Here is a 17,990-nt window from a genome sequence, read left to right on the forward strand (position 1 = left end):
CTTCAATTTGTTAATATGGTGTATCACATTGATTGATTTGCGTATATTGAAGAATCCTTGCATCCCTGGGATAAATCCCACTTGATCATGGTGTATGATCCTTTTAATGTGTTGTTGGATTCTGTTCGCTAGTATTTTGTTGAGGATTTTTGCATGTATATTCATCAGTGATATTGGCCTGTAATTTTATTTTTTTTTGTAGTATCTTTGTCTGGTTTTGGTATCAGGGTGATGGTGGCCTCGTAGAATGAATTTGGGAGTGTTCCTTCCTCCACAATATTTTGGAAGAGTTTGAGAAGAATGGGTGCTAGCTCTTCTCTAAATGTTTGATAGAATTCACCTGTGAAGCCATATGGTCCTATTATGTAGTTTCTTTCCTTGTCTCCTGTAACATCGTTTATTTTAAAGTCTATTTTATCTGATATGAGTATTGCTACTCCAGCTTTCTTTTGATTTACATTTGCATGGAATATCTTTTTCCATCCCCTCACTTTCAGTCTGTATGTTGTTCCTAGGTCTGAAGTAAGCTTATACCTTTCTAAGAATTTGTCCATTTCTTCCAGGTTGTCCATTTTATTGTCATAGAGTTGCTTGCAGTAGTCTCTTAGTATGCTTTGTATTTCTGCGGTCCCTAATGTAACTTCTCCTTTTTCATTTCTAATTCTGTTGATTTGAGCCCTCTCCCTCTTTTTCTTGATGAGTCTGGCTAATGGTTTATCAATTTTGTTTATCTTCTCAAAGAACCAGCTTTTAGTTTTATTGATCTTTGCTATTGTTTTCTTTGTTTCTATTTCATTTATTTCTGCTCTGATCTTTATGATTTCTTTCCTTCTGCTAACTTTGGGTTTTGTTTGTCTATTACCATTTTCTTAATTGTTTTGGGTTTGTTTTTGTAGGTCCTTTTCTTCTCTTGTGTTTCCCACTTAGAGAAGTTCCGTTAGCATTTGTTGTAGAGCTGGTTCGGTGGTGCTGAATTCTCTTAGCTTTTGCTTGTTTTGTATCCATTCAGCAAGCCTGTGTCTTTTGGTTGGAGCATTTAATCCATTCACGTTTAAGGCAATTATTGATATGTCAGTTCCTGTTACCATTTTCTTAATTGTTGTTTTTTTTTAAAGTAATTAATTAATTAATTTTTATTTTTGGCTGTGTTGGGTCTTCGTTTTTGTGCAAGGGCTTTCTCTAGTTGCGGCAAGCGGGGGCCACTCTTCATCGCAGTGCACGGGCCTCTCACTATCGCGGCCTCCCTTGTTGCGGAGCACAGGCTCCAGACGCGTAGGCTCAGTAGTTGTGGCTCACGGGCCTAGTTGCTCCATGGCATGTGGGATCTTCCCAGACCAGGGCTTGAACCCGTGTCCCCTGTTTTGGCAGGCAGATTCTCAACCACTGCACCACCAGGGAAGCCCTGGGTTTGTTTTTGTAGGTTCTTTCCTTCTTTTCTGTTTCCCACTTAGAGAAGTTCCGTTAGCATTTGTTGTAGAGCTGGTTCGGTGGTGCTGAATTCTCTTAGCTTTTGCTTGTCTGTAAAGCTTTTGATTTCTCCATCGAATCTGAATGAGATCCTTGCTAGGTACTGTAATCTTGGTTGTAGGTTCTTCCCTTTCATCACTTTAAATATGTCATGCCACTACCTTCTGGCTTGTAGAGTTTCTGCTGATAAATCAGCTGTTAACCTTATGGGAATTCCCTTGTATGTTATTTATCCTTTTTCACTTGCTGCTTTCAATCATCTTTCTTTGTCTTTAATTTTTGCCCATTTGATTACTATGTGTCTTGGTGTGTTTCTCCTTGGGTTTATCCTGTGTCGGACTCTTTGCGCTTCCTGGACTTGGGTGGCTATTTCCTTTCCCATGTTAGGGAAGTTTTCGACTATAATCTCTTCAGATATTTTCTCGGGTCGTTTCTCTCTTATCCTTCTGGGACCCCTGTAATGCGAATGTTGTAATGTTTATTGTTGTCTCAGAGGTCTCTTAGGCTGTCTTCATTTCTTTTCATTCTTTTTTGTTTATTCTGTTTCATAGCAGTGAATCCCACCATTCTGTCTTCCAGGTCGCTTATCTGTTCTTCTGCCTCAGTTATTCTGCTGTTGATTCCTTGTATTTTATTTTTCATTTCAGTTATTGTATTATTCATCTCTGTTTGTTTGTTCTTTAATTCTTCTAGGTCTTTGTTAAACATTTCTTGCATCTTGGTTGTAGGTTCTTCCCTTTCATCACTTTAAATATGTCATGCCACTACCTTCTGGCTTGTAGAGTTTCTGCTGATAAATCAGCTGTTAACCTTATGGGAATTCCCTTGTATGTTATTTATCCTTTTTCACTTGCTGCTTTCAATCATCTTTCTTTGTCTTTAATTTTTGCCCATTTGATTACTATGTGTCTTGGTGTGTTTCTCCTTGGGTTTATCCTGTGTCGGACTCTTTGCGCTTCCTGGACTTGGGTGGCTATTTCCTTTCCCATGTTAGGGAAGTTTTCGACTATAATCTCTTCAGATATTTTCTCGGGTCGTTTCTCTCTCTCTTATCCTTCTGGGACCCCTGTAATGCGAATGTTGTAATGTTTATTGTTGTCTCAGAGGTCTCTTAGGCTGTCTTCATTTCTTTTCATCCTTTTTTGTTTATTCTGTTTCATAGCAGTGAATCCCACCATTCTGTCTTCCAGGTCGCTTATCTGTTCTTCTGCCTCAGTTATTCTGCTGTTGATTCCTTGTATTTTATTTTTCATTTCAGTTATTGTATTATTCATCTCTGTTTGTTTGTTCTTTAATTCTTCTAGGTCTTTGTTAAACATTTCTTGCATCTTCTCGATCTTTGCCTCCATTCTTTTTCCGCCATCCTTGATCATGTTCACTATCATTCTTCTGAATTCTTTTTCTGGAAGGTTGCCTATCCCCACTTCATTTAGTTGTTTCTCTGGGGTTTTATCTTGTTCTTTCATCTGGTACATAGTCCTCTGCCTTTTCATCCATTATTCTGAATTCTTTTTCTGGAAGGTTGCCTATCTCCATTTCATTTAGTTGTTTTTCTGGGGTTTTATCTTGTTTCTTCATTTGGTACATAGCCCTTTTCCTTTTCATCTTGTCTGTCTTTCTGTGAATGTGGTTTTTGTTCCACAGGTTGCAGGATTGTAGTTCTTTTTGCTTCTGCTGTTTGCCCTCTGGTGGATGAGGCTATCTAAGAGGGTTGAGCAAGTTTACTGATGGCCGGGACTGGTGGTGGGTAGAGCTTGCTGTTGGTCTGGTGGGCAGAGCTTAGTAAAACTTTAATCCACTTGTCTGTTGATATGTGGGGCTGGGTTCTCTCCCTGTTGGTTGTTTGGCCTGAGGTGACCCAACACTGGAGCCTACCTGGGCTCATTTGCTAGGGCTAATGGTGGGCTCACACCAAGGAGTACTTTCCAGAATTTCTGCTGCCAGTTTCCTTGTCCTCACAGTGAGACACAGCCACCCCCCGCCTCTGCAGGAGACCCTCCAACACTAGCAGGTAGGTCTGGTTCAGTCTGCTGTGGGGTCACTGCTCCTTCCCTTGGGTTCCGATGCATACACTACTTTTTGTGTGCCCTCCAAGAGTGGAGTCTGTGTTTCCTCCAGTCCTGTTGATGTCATGTGACCAAACCCCGCTAGCCTTCAAAGTCTGTTTCTCTAGGAATTCCTCCTCCCTTTGCCGGACCCCCAGGTTGGGAAACCTGATGTCGGCCTCAGTCCCTTCACTCTAGTGGGTGGACTTCTGTGGTATAAGTGTTCTCCAGTTTGTGAGTCACTCACCCAGCAGTTATGGGTTTGATTTTATTGTGATTGCGCCCCTCCTAACATCTCATTGTGGCCTCTCCTTTGTCTTTGGATGTGGGGTATCTTTTTTTGTGAGTTCCAGTTTTTTCCTGTCGATGATCGTTCAGCACTTATTAGTGATTCTGTTGCTCTCGCAAGAGGGAGTGAGAGCACGTGTCCTTCTACTCCACCATCTTTTTTTTTTTTTTGCGGCACGTGGGCCTTTCACTGCTGTGGCCTCTCCCGTTGTGGAGCACAGGCTCCAGATGCGCAGGCTCAGCAGCCATGGCTCTCAGGGCCAGCCACTCCGCGGCATGTGGGATCTTCCCGGACTGCGGCACGAACCTGTGTCCCCTGCATCGGCAGGCGGACTCTCAACCACTGCGCCACCAGGGAAGCCCTCTACTCCACCATCTTGCACCAACTCGAGCATGTTTGGTTTGGTACTAACATTTCGTATCAGAGTAGGGTGGTTGTGATTATTAAACTGACCGAAGTTTCTTTTGGTTCTTTGTGTAGTGTTTTAGAATAGTACCAACACAGTCAAACTGGCAAGTATCTCCATTGTAATGATTTTCAAATTAAGGAATCGTTTCAAATTATGAAAGCTCTTTGTTCACCTAGCTTTGGAATAGCATGATGTATGCTAATTGCTAACTTTGTCTGCATTATTTTTTAAAGATCAAATGGGCACAGTGGTAATTTTCATTAATCTCATACAGAGCAGCTAATTAAAACTTCCATTATTATCCATCCATTATCTAGTTGTTTCCTTTGTTCATTATCAGAACAGGGTGTTAATAATAAGCCATTCTTGTATTACAGCCCTATTAAATATAGTGAGAATTAGTTTAATCTCTTGCACTGTTTTGTTTTTAGGTGATTTCTTTAATATTATATTGCACCATATTTATTTTGCTGAAGATACTTTGACATTTTGTAATAGAGATTTCAGAATTAAATACTTGTTGCTTTAATTTTTTACTCAATATTGAGGAAAGGTAACATACAGTAAAAAAAAAAGAAGTAGCGCTTCCCTGGTGGCACAGCGGTTGAGAGTCTACCTGCCGATGCAGGGGACACCGGTTTGTGCCGTGGTCCGGGAAGATCCCACATGCCGCGGAGCGGCTGGCCCCGTGAGCCATGGCTGCTGAGCCTGCGTGTCCGGAGCCTGTGTTCCACAACGGGAGAGGCCACAACAGTGAGAGGCCCGTGTACCGCCAAAAAAAATAAATAAATAAAGAAGTAACCGAAGGACCAGAATGTTAGTGTTTTAGTCTTGCAACCTCACTAATCACGTGAACTTGGGAAATCAACTTGATTCTCTATTTATGTAATGAGAGCATTAGAACATCTGGTCTTTTAGGGCCGGTCTAGCCTTTCCATGCTATCATGTTTTCCTAATTTTCAAATATGAGGTTATGTTAAAACCCTGAAGTTCTTCTAAGCTTGATAAAAGTCATTTGTTCTCTAAAGTTATATATCTTCTGTCTTGCTCCATTACATTGTTTGCTTCCATTCCTTATAACTGTAGAGTATCCTCAATTATATAATTTCAACCAGTTTCTAAGGCTTGGAGGAGGGGTGAGTCCCAAGGTGACAGACTGGCCCAATTGTTCCATAAAGAATATCTCGTACACAACCATGTACAAGAAAGTATCTAACATTTTCTGAGCATCTTACTCTGTCTATGAGACAATACATATGAGATGCCTGTTTTGGGCACTTGATATGCATTGTTTTACTTAAGCCTCATAACAAATATGAAGGGTCAGTGTTTATTACCCCTGTGTCACGGATGAGCCAACAGGTTTATAGAGATCCGTTCAGTCGTCTGATCAAAGATTACCTAGAAGGTAGGGGAAGGCCCATGATTCATACCCAGTGGCACTTTGAGCCATCCCCACCATACCATATACTGTCTAAGTTTACCTGTTCTATACAAGCATATCTGAATATATTATAATGGAATGTCTCAGGACTGTAATATTCTGAAGTGAAACTAAACTGAATTTGGAAGCTTTGGCATGTTGAAGCTCATCAGTCATTCACCCGTTTGGTTATTCACCATTCATAGATCCATCATTCATTCAAGAAATATATACTGAGTACTTAACTGTGTGCCAGGCACTGTGTTAAGATCTGGAGATACAGTAGTGAACAAGATAGGCAAGTTTCCTGATTTGTGGAACCTATGTTTTAATGAGGAGGACACAGTAAACAAGTGCTAAACGTGATAAACTTATGTAAGACTGTTGGGCTGAGACTTAAATGATGAGAACCAGCAATGGAGAGGTCAGAGGTAAGAGTCTTCCAGGCAGAGAAAACAGCAAATACAAAGGTCATTCTACAGAAGTAAGCCCTATATATAAGCCTCCAGGGGAGTCAGTATGGCCTTGCCATCCATTAATTAAGAAAATAAGTTTAAGGATCATATGAAAGTGAAAGTGACAGCAGATCTGCAAAATTTTATACTATAAATGTTTTTTATTCCTTGCGGATATGTAGCCTTAAGAGATGGGTAAATTAGTTATAGAAATGTGGAAATGATTTCACGATGATCGTTTTACTTACTGTGCCGTCTGTGTGGTGATTCATTCAGTAGACTTCCTGAACATTTACTGTATATCCTACTAAAGCAAGAAAAATCAAGTCTGTGGCCATTACACAATATATGGGAGCGAAAAGTATGAAATTGTATTCCTTATTCTGTAATTGTTATGGACAGATTCAATAACAGCACACTTTTGTTGAGGCTCACTAAAGCCCATCGCTGTTTTAGATACTTGGCATACATGGAGTTCCCAGTCTGGAAGAGAAAGAGACACACATAATGACCTCTGCCCCAATGTCTTAAGTGCTATAGTAGTGATAGTGTCACAGTGGTATAAGGGAATAGAGTTCCTCTACAGAAGACTTTATCAGACTTTAAACATTTACTGTTTAATGGAATTTTTAAAAATTCAGACATTAAGAATGATTGACAATTTCTATATCAGGAGGCATTCTCAATAAAAAGCCAAATAGTGTGAAACCCTAGGGAATCTATTTCTCATTATTAACATATTGGTTTTTTTTTCTTAAACTCTATATCCTCTAATGATATAACTTCTATCAAATTGGAAAAAATTGCTTTCCTTCTTCTAGCTTAGATACTTAGCAGAAACTGAGTGTAATTCATATGAACTTACAAAATGGGACTCAAGCTAGGGTTTTAATTCAGGGGGATACATTTGTAAAACAGGAAAGAGGCAGTTATGATTCTGTAGATCTGGAATGTGAAACTATGAGTTATTAGTACAGTGAATGTGTTGATGATGTATTCGTTCCAGCCTTTTCCCCAAGCTACTTACATAGTTATGGCAAGGTGATGAAGCTAAGGAGCTGTGATGAGATAATGAGTTCTAGAAATAACCCCATGAATATTGGAAATTAAGCTAAAAACTAGTCGCTATCAGATAAATGCGTTTAATGGCTTTTGAAGATTACTACAGCATGGGATTAACATAGTTCGGAAGGAATAGTTAGGAATTGGTGAATGCTCTACACTAATTTGTTAACTAACATGCTAATTGGAGACTATATTGTTTTGCATTTTAATAAACATTTTCATTTGGCTTTCAGATAGGGTGATATTCTGACATATTTCAGTAGATTTGGGTTATGCATAATGTTTTGCCTTAAATTTTGTTCACTGTATTTTGTAGAATAGAATATAAATAACTAGGAAAATTAATAAGATGACTTCTAAATGTTCATCCTGTGGGTTAAGGAGGACCAGCTAATGTTAATCCTAATGCCTGGATTGTAAATTTAAGCATCCCTGTCAGTGATACTTTATGCTACTGAAGTCCATATTCTGTTCAGGTTATGAGTACCATCAGTGTAATTTTCCTTTAAATGAGGCTGAGGAGAGTGTTGAGATATATACAACATGATTTTACCATGTGAGTTTTATGACCAAAAGTTTTTAAGCACCTGGCACTCTGTACACATTTTTATACAGTAAAATATTTGCATATTCAATGCATTGTTGTATTTTTAAAGTTAAAAAAAACCCTGTCATTTGTCTAAAATAATATCTTTTTTTTTTTAATAGGGAGGGCTGAAAAACAGCAAACATGAATGCACTCTGTCTTCACAAGAATATGTTCATGAATTACGATCTGGTATTTCAGATGAGAAACTTCTTAATTGCCTAGAATCTCTGAGGGTTTCTTTAACCAGCAATCCTGTCAGGTAGGTGCTTTTTTACTGTTTTGGTATGATTCATACAATTTGTACTGTATATAATTGTTGGGAATATAATCACTATGTCATTTTAACCTCAAGTTTTCCTGACCAGAAGTCTGATGTTAGTTACTAAAACAACAATGTCTAATTATGAGTTTGTAAACATTTAAAAATATATAGCTAATCTGATCTCTAATAACATGCAGTTTTAAGAATATAAATATTAGTCGGATGGTTAAGTCCTCTTTGATTATGTAAAATATGGGTCCAGAAGTTAAACATTCACATTTATATGAAAATCTGTACTCAGATAACAATTATTATGTATTTATTTATAAAATAAATTAAGTACATTGGCTCTATGATATTTTTCCTTTTTAACTTGAGAAGTAAATATAGTTTTGTATTCTACAAGTTTTAGATATGTCATTCACACATTTCTGTAATTTGGGATAGCAAAATTAGTTTATTTTAACCAATAAAGTAAATAAGAAAATATTAATAAACTCCTCAAAAATCTACACATTTAGGCTATTACCTAGGTACAAAGGATTTTTAAGGAAGAAGTTCTTGCCAATGGTGGATTCCAATAACTGATGTTCTTTTATTAACTATAAAAAGCCTTTCAGTTAATTACACCCCAAATAAAATGTTTTTATAGGGAAAAACAGATTTTCAGTGTAATATGAAAATATTCTGGGATCTACTTATACAATTACTAAAATATTAAGTTCAGAAATTACTGGATAAGAGTAGAGAGAAACCATATTTTGATTTTATTCTTGTTCTTCCTAATATATGATGGGATTTGTACTTCCCTGACCTATCCACAGAGCCTTGAAAATAATTTAGAGCTCAGTTGTTTCATTTGAATTTATGTATAAATTGAAATATATTATGCTATTTATTTTTACCGATAATGCATTTGGCAGAATAACTGGAAAAGCTTAATTCTACTATAAAAAATTTTAAAAGGTAATGGTAAGATATGACTTGTGTTTGAATACGATAATTATTCAGAGGTGGCTGTCTTGCCATTTTTTCCAGAATGCTTCTGGTTTTAATGATTTGAAAAAGTTTACTGGTGGACAGTAAACGCGGTGGGTCGTCCCCCGTCCCCCGCTCCTTCGCTGCTGCCTCTGCCGCCTCCACACACAAACTATACTGAACTTATTGCTCTGAAAATTGCTGTTGAGTGAGTTGAATAAATGAGTCTTTTAGAAGTGACTACAGAAGTCGTTACATTTAGGAATGAAGCAGGGGTGGGGGGAACCTAGTAAAAATGCATTTTTATAAAGATAGCGGGAAAGGTTTGAAATTACACGCCGGTCCTTTAAGATGTAGGGGAGCAGCTACCCAGCAACTCCAAAGAATTGTGGGGTGAAGTGAGAAGCTGGCAGGTCTTGATTGGTTAGAGACAGCTGCATCCTGGCAGGTGATTGGCTCCACAGTTGCGTGGGGCTGCTTGTGTCGTCACAATCCCAGCATTCCGTTGTAGCCGTTGTAGTCGTTGTAGCCTGCCTGTGGAACTCGCGGAACTTGCTGACGGGAGCCAAACCCCACCACCTCGTCTGCCGGAGCTGCCTTTAAAATGAGTAAGAATGGGTTTGGGAGCTATGGCGGCATCTCTGCTGCAGGCGGAGCCGTCGGAAGCAATGACCCACCGTCTCAGGGCAGGGCAGCTCTTGCTTTTAAGTCCATACGATACAGGTCCCGAATCCAGGAAATTATACCTTGCTGTGTAAACCAGCTGCTCACCTCCACTGTGATTGATAATGTCTTCATGATTAGGGGAATCGAGGTTTCCCAAGTCTCTATCGTGGGGATAATCAGGCAGGCAGAGACGGCTGAAAATTACGTTCTTTACAAGATTGATGATATGACCACCAAGCCTATCAAGGTCCGCCAGTGGGTCGGCAGAGATAGAGCAAAGCAGGGGATAACTCTCCTTCCAGTGGGAGTATACGCCAAAGTGTTAGGTATCCTCACATGTTCTGCGGAGGTGAAGAGCCTTGAGGTGTTGAAAATCCGTGTCCTGGAGGACATGAACGAGTTCACCACACATATTCTAGAAACGGTTAATGCGCACATGATCCTGGATAAAGCGGCCTCTGGGCAAAGTGTCCCTGTTGTTTCCTCAGAAATGGATGAGGCCCAGATGCACAGCGAGTACCACCCCGACTTCATCCGGAAGGAGGTGCTGCGTTTGATTCACGAGTGTCCTCAACAGGAAGGCAAGAGCGTTTGTGAGCTCCAGACCGAGCTTAGCAATCTGAGCATCGGGACCATCAATCAAGCCATTGAGTATCTGACCGTCGAGGGCCACATCTACCCCACTGTGGATGGGGAGCATTTTAAGTCTGCTGATTGAAGCAGCGAAAACTTTTTTCGTTTTCTGAAGACCTTGCCTCCAGTTGTGACTGAGTTTGACTGTTTGACTTTTAGTAAGTAGATTTCTTTAAACAAAAGATTGGAACTGGCATCCTTTTAGAACTTCACTGCTTTTCCAACTGCTTTGAACTTTTCTATTTTTCTAACTATATTTGAAGCTCAGAGGGAGATGGCGATGGATAAATTGACTGGCCTTTTTGTAGAGTTTACCAGCAAGCAAATGAAAACACTCTTGGACGGATGATTTTGGGGGAGAAAAGGTATAGAAAAAGTTAAAAATTATTAGTTGCATGGGAGCTTCTTCTTCTGAAATACCTACATATTAGGAGAAAGTAGATGCAGTCAAGGAGCCAGTTAAGAGACAAAAAAAATTTCTGTTGTTTTTACATTAGACTTATTTTCTATGTTTGGATTTAGCATATTATAGTCATATTAGTATCTCTTGTGAAATATAGTAGTTGATTAATTCAGATGTGCTAAAGATAGCAGTTTATGAATTCAGTTCAAATGTTCATTTAGTGATTTGCTCTTATACTGTAGGTTTATGTTTTTTAAAAGATAAGATTATACTGTGTTTAAATGGGAGGGTCAGCTTTGACTTTTAGTCTTAAAATATGATTAATGATTGTTTCAAATACAATATGGAGATACTTGGATTAAATTTCAATCTCTTGTAGTTGCATAGTACACAGATACCCGACTTTATGTAAGTTTCATGTTCTGATGTATTATTTATAGTACTAAATGCTCTGTTTTATGTATAAGAAGGTTTTATTCTTGTAGGGTAGACAAACAGAAAGTAATAATAGGAATTCTATTAAACTTTGCAAGTTTAACCAAAATTTATTTAAACGTTTTATTAAAGCACTTTTGCAAATCTTTACCTCTCTGTGTGATTTTTTTCTAAATTCATTTGAAAAGCCTATAGTTTTGTTTTTGAATATTAATATTGTAATTATCCGGAATAATTTTTTCTCTTCTCTATATGATATCAATAACATAAATCCTATTTGTAATAATACATTTTAGTATAGGTTATATGACTTATGTGAGGCTTTTAAATAATTGAACACACTAAGCACTCAGTTGTACATACACTGAAGATGGTATCTTTCAAGTTACTAGTTCTGTTACATTAGTGGAAAGAAAAAATATATACATTCAGATAGGTAGAAGAGAAAAGCATTACTTGTCTCAATCACAAAAAGAAGGTGCAAAAACAGAAAATCTCTTAAAAGCCAACAATCCATACTGTTAGAATGTGGCCTCTTTTTGTCAGTTCTTAGGAAAACTTATCAACCCTTCTTGCTTAAGCTTCCTGAGGCATAAATTTAACTTTTCTTTCCTTCAAAAGCAAAGAAGTCATAAATGACACTCTTTTGAAAACCACAAATGGTTAACATACTGTAAACGTGTTTGTTATTTAAATTATCAGACATCTTTCCAATCATAAACATAAGAAATTCTGAACTACTCTTTGTCGAAAAGGTTGCCTGCCCTGGGGAAAATCATACTGAAGGAGAGACAGACGAGGGGCCTATTTCTTCCTCAAGATGTCAGTGCGGAAAGAAATCGTCTAAGAGACATAATATTCTTTTGTGGTATCACTTATACAAATGCTGGAAGCCTGAGATTAAAATCTGGTATTTATGACTTCATCGGTCACTTTCCTAATTGTGAAGATGATTCAATTGGCGGTTGGCTGGGTAGTCACTTTTCCCCTCACTCTAGGAATATTCCTAAAGCTAAAAAAGCTTTTTTTGGCTGCCTTTGTGCCTCAGAACTGATGCTATATGTATACCCGAATTTAAGGCCAGGGACCACACCCACTTCCTGCCCCATCCTTTGAGGGGGACTGTCCTCTATCTTTGTGCCTTGGGGTACTTTTTAGCTTTGTTAATTACCCTAGCACCCTCCCCCCATTCTTGTGTTTTACTGGGTTTCTGCTGCAGGTAAGGGACTGCAATGGAAGAATACTAAGTAGGTCTAGCTATAATGTGAATGAAAATCAAACATTTTGCGGCAGAAACAATTGCTAGATTGCCGTACATGCATATTTAGTGCATGTTAGGGGTAGCAGATTTTTCAAATTCACTTTAAACCATCCACTTGGTATGCAGACTTTCAATTTTGTTTAGACGGTGAATAAACTTGGCCAGTGCTCCCCTTCCTCTTCAGTTCTGCCCTGTATGTGAGCCAAATCTTTGAGGATAAGATAGAAATCCTGGGGAAATACTATTGACTATTTTCAGCAGGGACATTTAACTCTGAGGAACCTGATAATTGATAATTATAAGCCAGTGGGGGTTGTTTTTCTATGGCTCATAGGCATAAGAAATGTATGCATTTATATTGAAGTTGATTCTAAATGAACGGAATAAATAAATTTGAAAATGTTTTCAAGTCAAAGCTAATACTGTCATCACAATTGTTAGTACTTGTTTTATTTTACCTACTAAATTTAGATTTATATTTTTAGTAAATTATAAATTGTATTTTTACAATTTCCATTCACTTATAATGATGAATGAAAAAAGGTAACCACTGAGAATTCTTTAGTCATTAAACCGTTAGTGAGCACCTACTATATGCAATAGGAGTTAACTTTCATTTTAATAAGCTTAAATTTAATTGACTTCTGAAATGCTCATCAAAAATAATAATAGTTAATATTTTAACATTTATATAGTACTTATTATCTGCTAGGCACTGTTCTAAGAGAGAGAATGTGTATGTGTGTGTGTCCCTGTGATTTATAATCGAGGTCCCTGTGCCTCGATTTATATTTCCAGCTCAGACCTTTCTCTTGAAGTTCAGACCCCATCTCCAAATGTCTTCCCAGATGCCCTACAGGCATCTTTAAAACATTAAAAAATAATAGCAAGGAACACTTAACATATATACCATTTTTTATCCCCCAGGAAATGTTCTAAGAACTTGAAATACACACATACAACCAGGGAATCATTATGATTAGTATTAATATTGTTCTCATTTTATAGATGAGGAACTTGAGGCTCAGAAAGGTTAAGTAATTTGCTCCGTTTTAATGTTACATGGCTAGTAAGTGTCAGAGCTAAGGTTCCAATCCTGGGTCCTTATCCACTTCTTTGTACTACCTCACAATAAGGAAAGTCTTTTAAAATATCCTCCTTTCATTCTTGTCACATACTAAATATTTTGACTTTATTTCTTTCATTAAAATTTGCCTGACTTGAATTTTTAAAAAAACACTATGAAATATTTCAGCAACAAGTATAGAGGAGAATATAAAAACACCTCTGTATTCATTACCAGTTTAAGAAACAAAATTTATTTCTATTATAGTTGTAGAGAACTTAGCCATATAACTCATTAATGTTTAATGACACTATAACATCCTTTGAGCCTGCGTTTTCACTGATTAAAAAATCATCTGAAAGTCTACATCTTCTATAAACCAATGCATTTATTTTTTGAAGTGTACTAGCAAGAATATATATCATTGCATTGAAAAGTCGTCTTCTTATGACCTCATGGTTCTTTGTAGTAAAATTTGGGACTCCTTTGCTCTGTACATTATGGATGATACCTCTAGTAATTCAAATGCCATCCATATGATATTATTCCTATTTACCATTATATGGTAAATCAAGAAAGCTTTTTAATTTTACTATTGAGAGTTACTATTTTTTTTTTTCTTTTGGTAATACCTTAGGTTGGGGCAGTTCAATGAATAGCACTTAATATTATGTAGCTTGTTTTTGTTTTTTTTTTGTTTTTTTTTTTTTTTTGCGGTACGCGAGCCTCTCACTGCTGTGGCCTCTCCCGTTGCGGAGCACAGGCTCCGGACGCACAGGCTCAGCGGCCATGGCTCACGGGCCCAGCCGCTCCGCGGCACGTGGGATCCTCCCGGACCGGGGCACGAACCTCTGTCCCCTGCATCGGCAGGCGGACTCTCAACCACTGCGCCACCAAGGAAGCCCTGTAGTTTGTTTTTATATAGCAGGTGGATATCCCAGAAAGGAATAACAAGTTCCCCTTGTCCATATGGGGCCTGCATATGGAGCTTACATTCTAGTAAAGGAAGTCAGACAATTAAAAAAAATATATATATAATATATATATAATATATATTATATATATATATACATACACACACATACATACATAAAATGTCAGGTTGTGATCTGTCCTGGGGAGGGAATGTTGCTATTTCATATCACACGGTCAGTGAAGGCCTCCCTGACTTTAGTGACATGTGAGCAGAGATCTAAAGGAAGCGTGGAAGTGAGCTGTGTTGTCCACTGGAGGAAGAACATTGTTAGAAACAGGAAGCAGCAGCAGCAGCAGCAAATGCTTGACCTGTTCCAGGAATGTCAAAGAGGCCAGTGTGGCTGGAGGCAGAGAATTGTGAGCCATTGGTATGACTTTGGCTTTTACTCTGAGTGAGCTGGGAAGCTGTAAGAGGGTTTTGAGGAGAGTAATGGCCTGACCTGACCTAGGTTTTTAAAGGGTAACTCTGGGTAGAAGCAGGGAGACCATGTAACAGGTTGCAGTGAAGGAGCTAGAAATTTCACAGGAATTCTAGAGACAGCCGTATAGCTGTGCTTCGTGGAGGCCGATATGGAAGGTCACTTGACATCCCAGGGTAGTCCTAGAGCCTGATTATTTTTGTCATGAGTCTTCAACTCAGCAGCAGAAATTCATGGTGCCTCTCCCTGATTTGTTGATTGTGAACATGGACTCTGTATGAGTCTGCTTCTTTTCCTGATATTAACTGCCTGGCCTTCGCTGTATTCCTCATTTAGAATTCTTAATGGGGAGGTGCTGGTCCCCATTTGTTTCTGCTCTGGCAAAACTTTTCATGCCAGGCCACCTCAGCCTACAGGCCCACCTACCTGCTGGCCACACCTCTGGTCAGGGGACCGTCCCTAATCGAGTCAGTCGTGTCCTTGGGAAGGGAAAGGGAGGCAAGGTGATGTCCAGAATTTGTCCATCTCAGAAAGTGTCTCTTGAGAGTGTTGCTCTAAGAAAAGGAGGAAATCAATGTAAGAATATACCCAAGAAAGAGAATAATTTGTATAATAATAAGTAAATTATACAGAAAACGAAGAAAAAATAGCGTGTAGAGGGAAAAATCACCTTGAATGCGTCATGTCTTATTTGTTATATAACAGTAAAAGAATCCTTGAAATTCAACAGTGATCATTTAATATTATTCTTCCTTATGTAGAACCATCATTAATGAAATTAAATTTTGTTAGCCTTGTTCTCTTATAAAGAAAATTTTTCTGGATACTAAATTATGAGAGAGAGCACGTTATATGATAGAGTACCACTAGAATGCCAGTCATGATATCTGATTTCCAGGCCTTGATTTCTCACTCTCTATGGCCTTAGTCCAATCAGTGAACTCTTTGGGCCTCAGTTTTTCCATATGTAAATGAGATTGGAGCCTTCCAGCTCTAAATTTCTATGTTCTGTGTTCTCTTTTGCTTAGTTCCAATCCTCTTACTTTTGCTATAGGAACTAGATTATTGTTAAGAAATGATTTTGAAGAGTGAGAAAAATGTTCCTCTATTAAGCCTAAAAGATTTCCTAGCATTCTATTATTTTCTTGCATTTGTAAATATATTTAACCAACTCTGGACAGGTATTTAGTTTTATTTTATTTTTTTTTAAGGTGTTTAGTTTCCTTTAAAATATTGAAGGAAGCAGTTTCTATGTCTCTGTTACATAACTATTTTCCAAAGCTGATATTCATCGGAATCTGGGCATTTGCCCTCTTCATGGCTGATTTGCTTCTGTACCACAGTTTTAACTGATTTTCTTTTTGTTCAGCCCCTAGTAAAATAGTAAATATATAGACACTCATACACACACTAATAGCTTTACTAAACATTTTCAAAGCACAGTCATTTCAGAATATTAAACAGTCATGATTTTCAGATTCATATAGTATGATAAAGGCTCTAAGAAAGTAATTTCTTTATATTATTTTATGCTAATGGCAAATATTTAAAAATTCCTTTTATAAGCCATTATTAACTGGCCATATCCCAAATCACTCCATTACTATACATTCCTTCAACATTTATTTTGTACTGTACACATTCACCTGCACCTGCTTATGCTGTGTAGTAATTTCATGCATGTATGTCTGCTTTTCTCATTTCGATTTTAGACTCCTCTGGGGAAGGGAACCTCTTGCCCTCTTATTTGTTTCATGATGGCAAGTACGGTGTAATTTATATACAATAATGTGTGATTTGATGTAGATGTTGACCCACCATCAGTAAAAACCTATGCTTCTCCAGCCATGAGAATGAATTTGCATTAATCTGGCTGTATTTTGTGGCCATGCATTTTAAGATGCAATCGGAGAAAAAGAATGAAGCAAACTTCCTCCATACAAGAGTGAAACCTATTGGTTTGATTTGAACCATATTTATCAGCTACAGACAACGTAGCATGCTTTCCACGATGGTCTTTTTATGGTTGCATGGTGAGTTAATGAAATTGAATGTTTACAACTCTATTTAACACCCTAAAAATCCATGAGTTTTGACTATAAAATAAATCCCAATCTGCCACCACAAATCCTATTAGACTTTGCACATACCATGGTCTGTGTGTTTCAGAATGAGAACTGTTATTTACAGATTTTTGTTCATATTCCTCTACTAAAGTTTATGAAAGGAAGCAGAGCCTGCTGAGAAATGACCAATGAGTTTGGACAATTTTATTCCCAGCCAACCCATTACAGGATGCATAGGTATTTGGCAATACATTTTATGAAGATCCAAAGAAATGTGTAGCAATAAATCATTGTCACTCAGCTTTCTCAACACATGACAAAAACAAGAAATACTGGTTTGAAGAATAGTATGAGAGTTGTGATTGTGTAGAATTCTTTCAGAGTTGTTGCTGAAATTGCCTTATAGCTTGAAGGGTATATTACCCCACCAGGAAACTGTTTTTTTCTGTTTTGCTTGGAATCTTAGTTATCTGCCAAACTCATGGCATAGTGTGTATATTTCCTTTCTGTGATGAGAGCTTCCTCAGCCAATCTTTTCAAGCAGGTGAAAACAGATAAAATATCTTTTAGAGTTTCTGTAGGTGTAGTTATTTGCATTACCTCTGGCATATTTGTTTTTACTTGATATTTTCGAACTTCCCTTTAGATTTAAACATATTTTTCTAACACATTAATATGCATTTTAACATAATCATCGTAATGAAAATAGCTGACTCTTGACAGTAATACAAATTAGGAATGGAAAGTGCTTTCTGAATTATGGGTGTTAATAACTATTTGAACAGCCTATATTAAATGCATTAAAAGCTTGGCAAAGCAGCTGACACTACTTAGAAAGTTAATATAATGTTAGATGCAGATCAATACTCTAAGAACATTTTGCACTGGACTACTTATGAAAAGCAGAATAATGAGGACAATTTTTTATGGTGCAGAAATGGGAAGAGGACTTAAAATTGTGAGCACATCTCATAAGGCAGCATTATGTGCAGTATTGCGAAAGCAGGGTTGATTTTAAATTTGTTCACTTTAACTTGCAAATGCATAAATCGTTTTAGAAGACCCTAGTACATTTTTACATAGA

General features: G+C 37.7%; 2 protein-coding genes across 16 annotated transcripts in view; both read left to right on the plus strand.

The window, feature by feature from the left end:
* DIAPH2 (diaphanous related formin 2) overlaps positions 1 to 17,990 on the plus strand; it is a 919,875-nt gene that overhangs the window by 197,905 nt on the left and 703,980 nt on the right. For all 15 annotated transcript variants that reach the window (XR_008616350.1, XR_008616349.1, XM_055081634.1 and 12 more), the window contains one exon: positions 7,862 to 8,001. Coding sequence is in view for 13 of the 15 variants with exons in the window: in XM_055081634.1 (XP_054937609.1) it covers positions 7,862 to 8,001 (140 nt within the window). In the remaining 2 variants the exon portion in view is untranslated. The remainder of the gene's footprint in view (positions 1 to 7,861; positions 8,002 to 17,990) is intronic.
* RPA4 (replication protein A4) lies at positions 9,087 to 11,148 on the plus strand. Its single transcript, XM_007104401.2, has one exon. It carries the CDS (start codon positions 9,587 to 9,589, stop codon positions 10,364 to 10,366), a length of 780 nt encoding a protein of 259 aa, XP_007104463.1. The 5' UTR covers positions 9,087 to 9,586; the 3' UTR covers positions 10,367 to 11,148.

The sequence above is a fragment of the Physeter macrocephalus genome, chromosome 21, assembly GCF_002837175.3.
Source record: "Physeter macrocephalus isolate SW-GA chromosome 21, ASM283717v5, whole genome shotgun sequence".
Taxonomy (NCBI): domain Eukaryota; kingdom Metazoa; phylum Chordata; class Mammalia; order Artiodactyla; family Physeteridae; genus Physeter; species Physeter macrocephalus.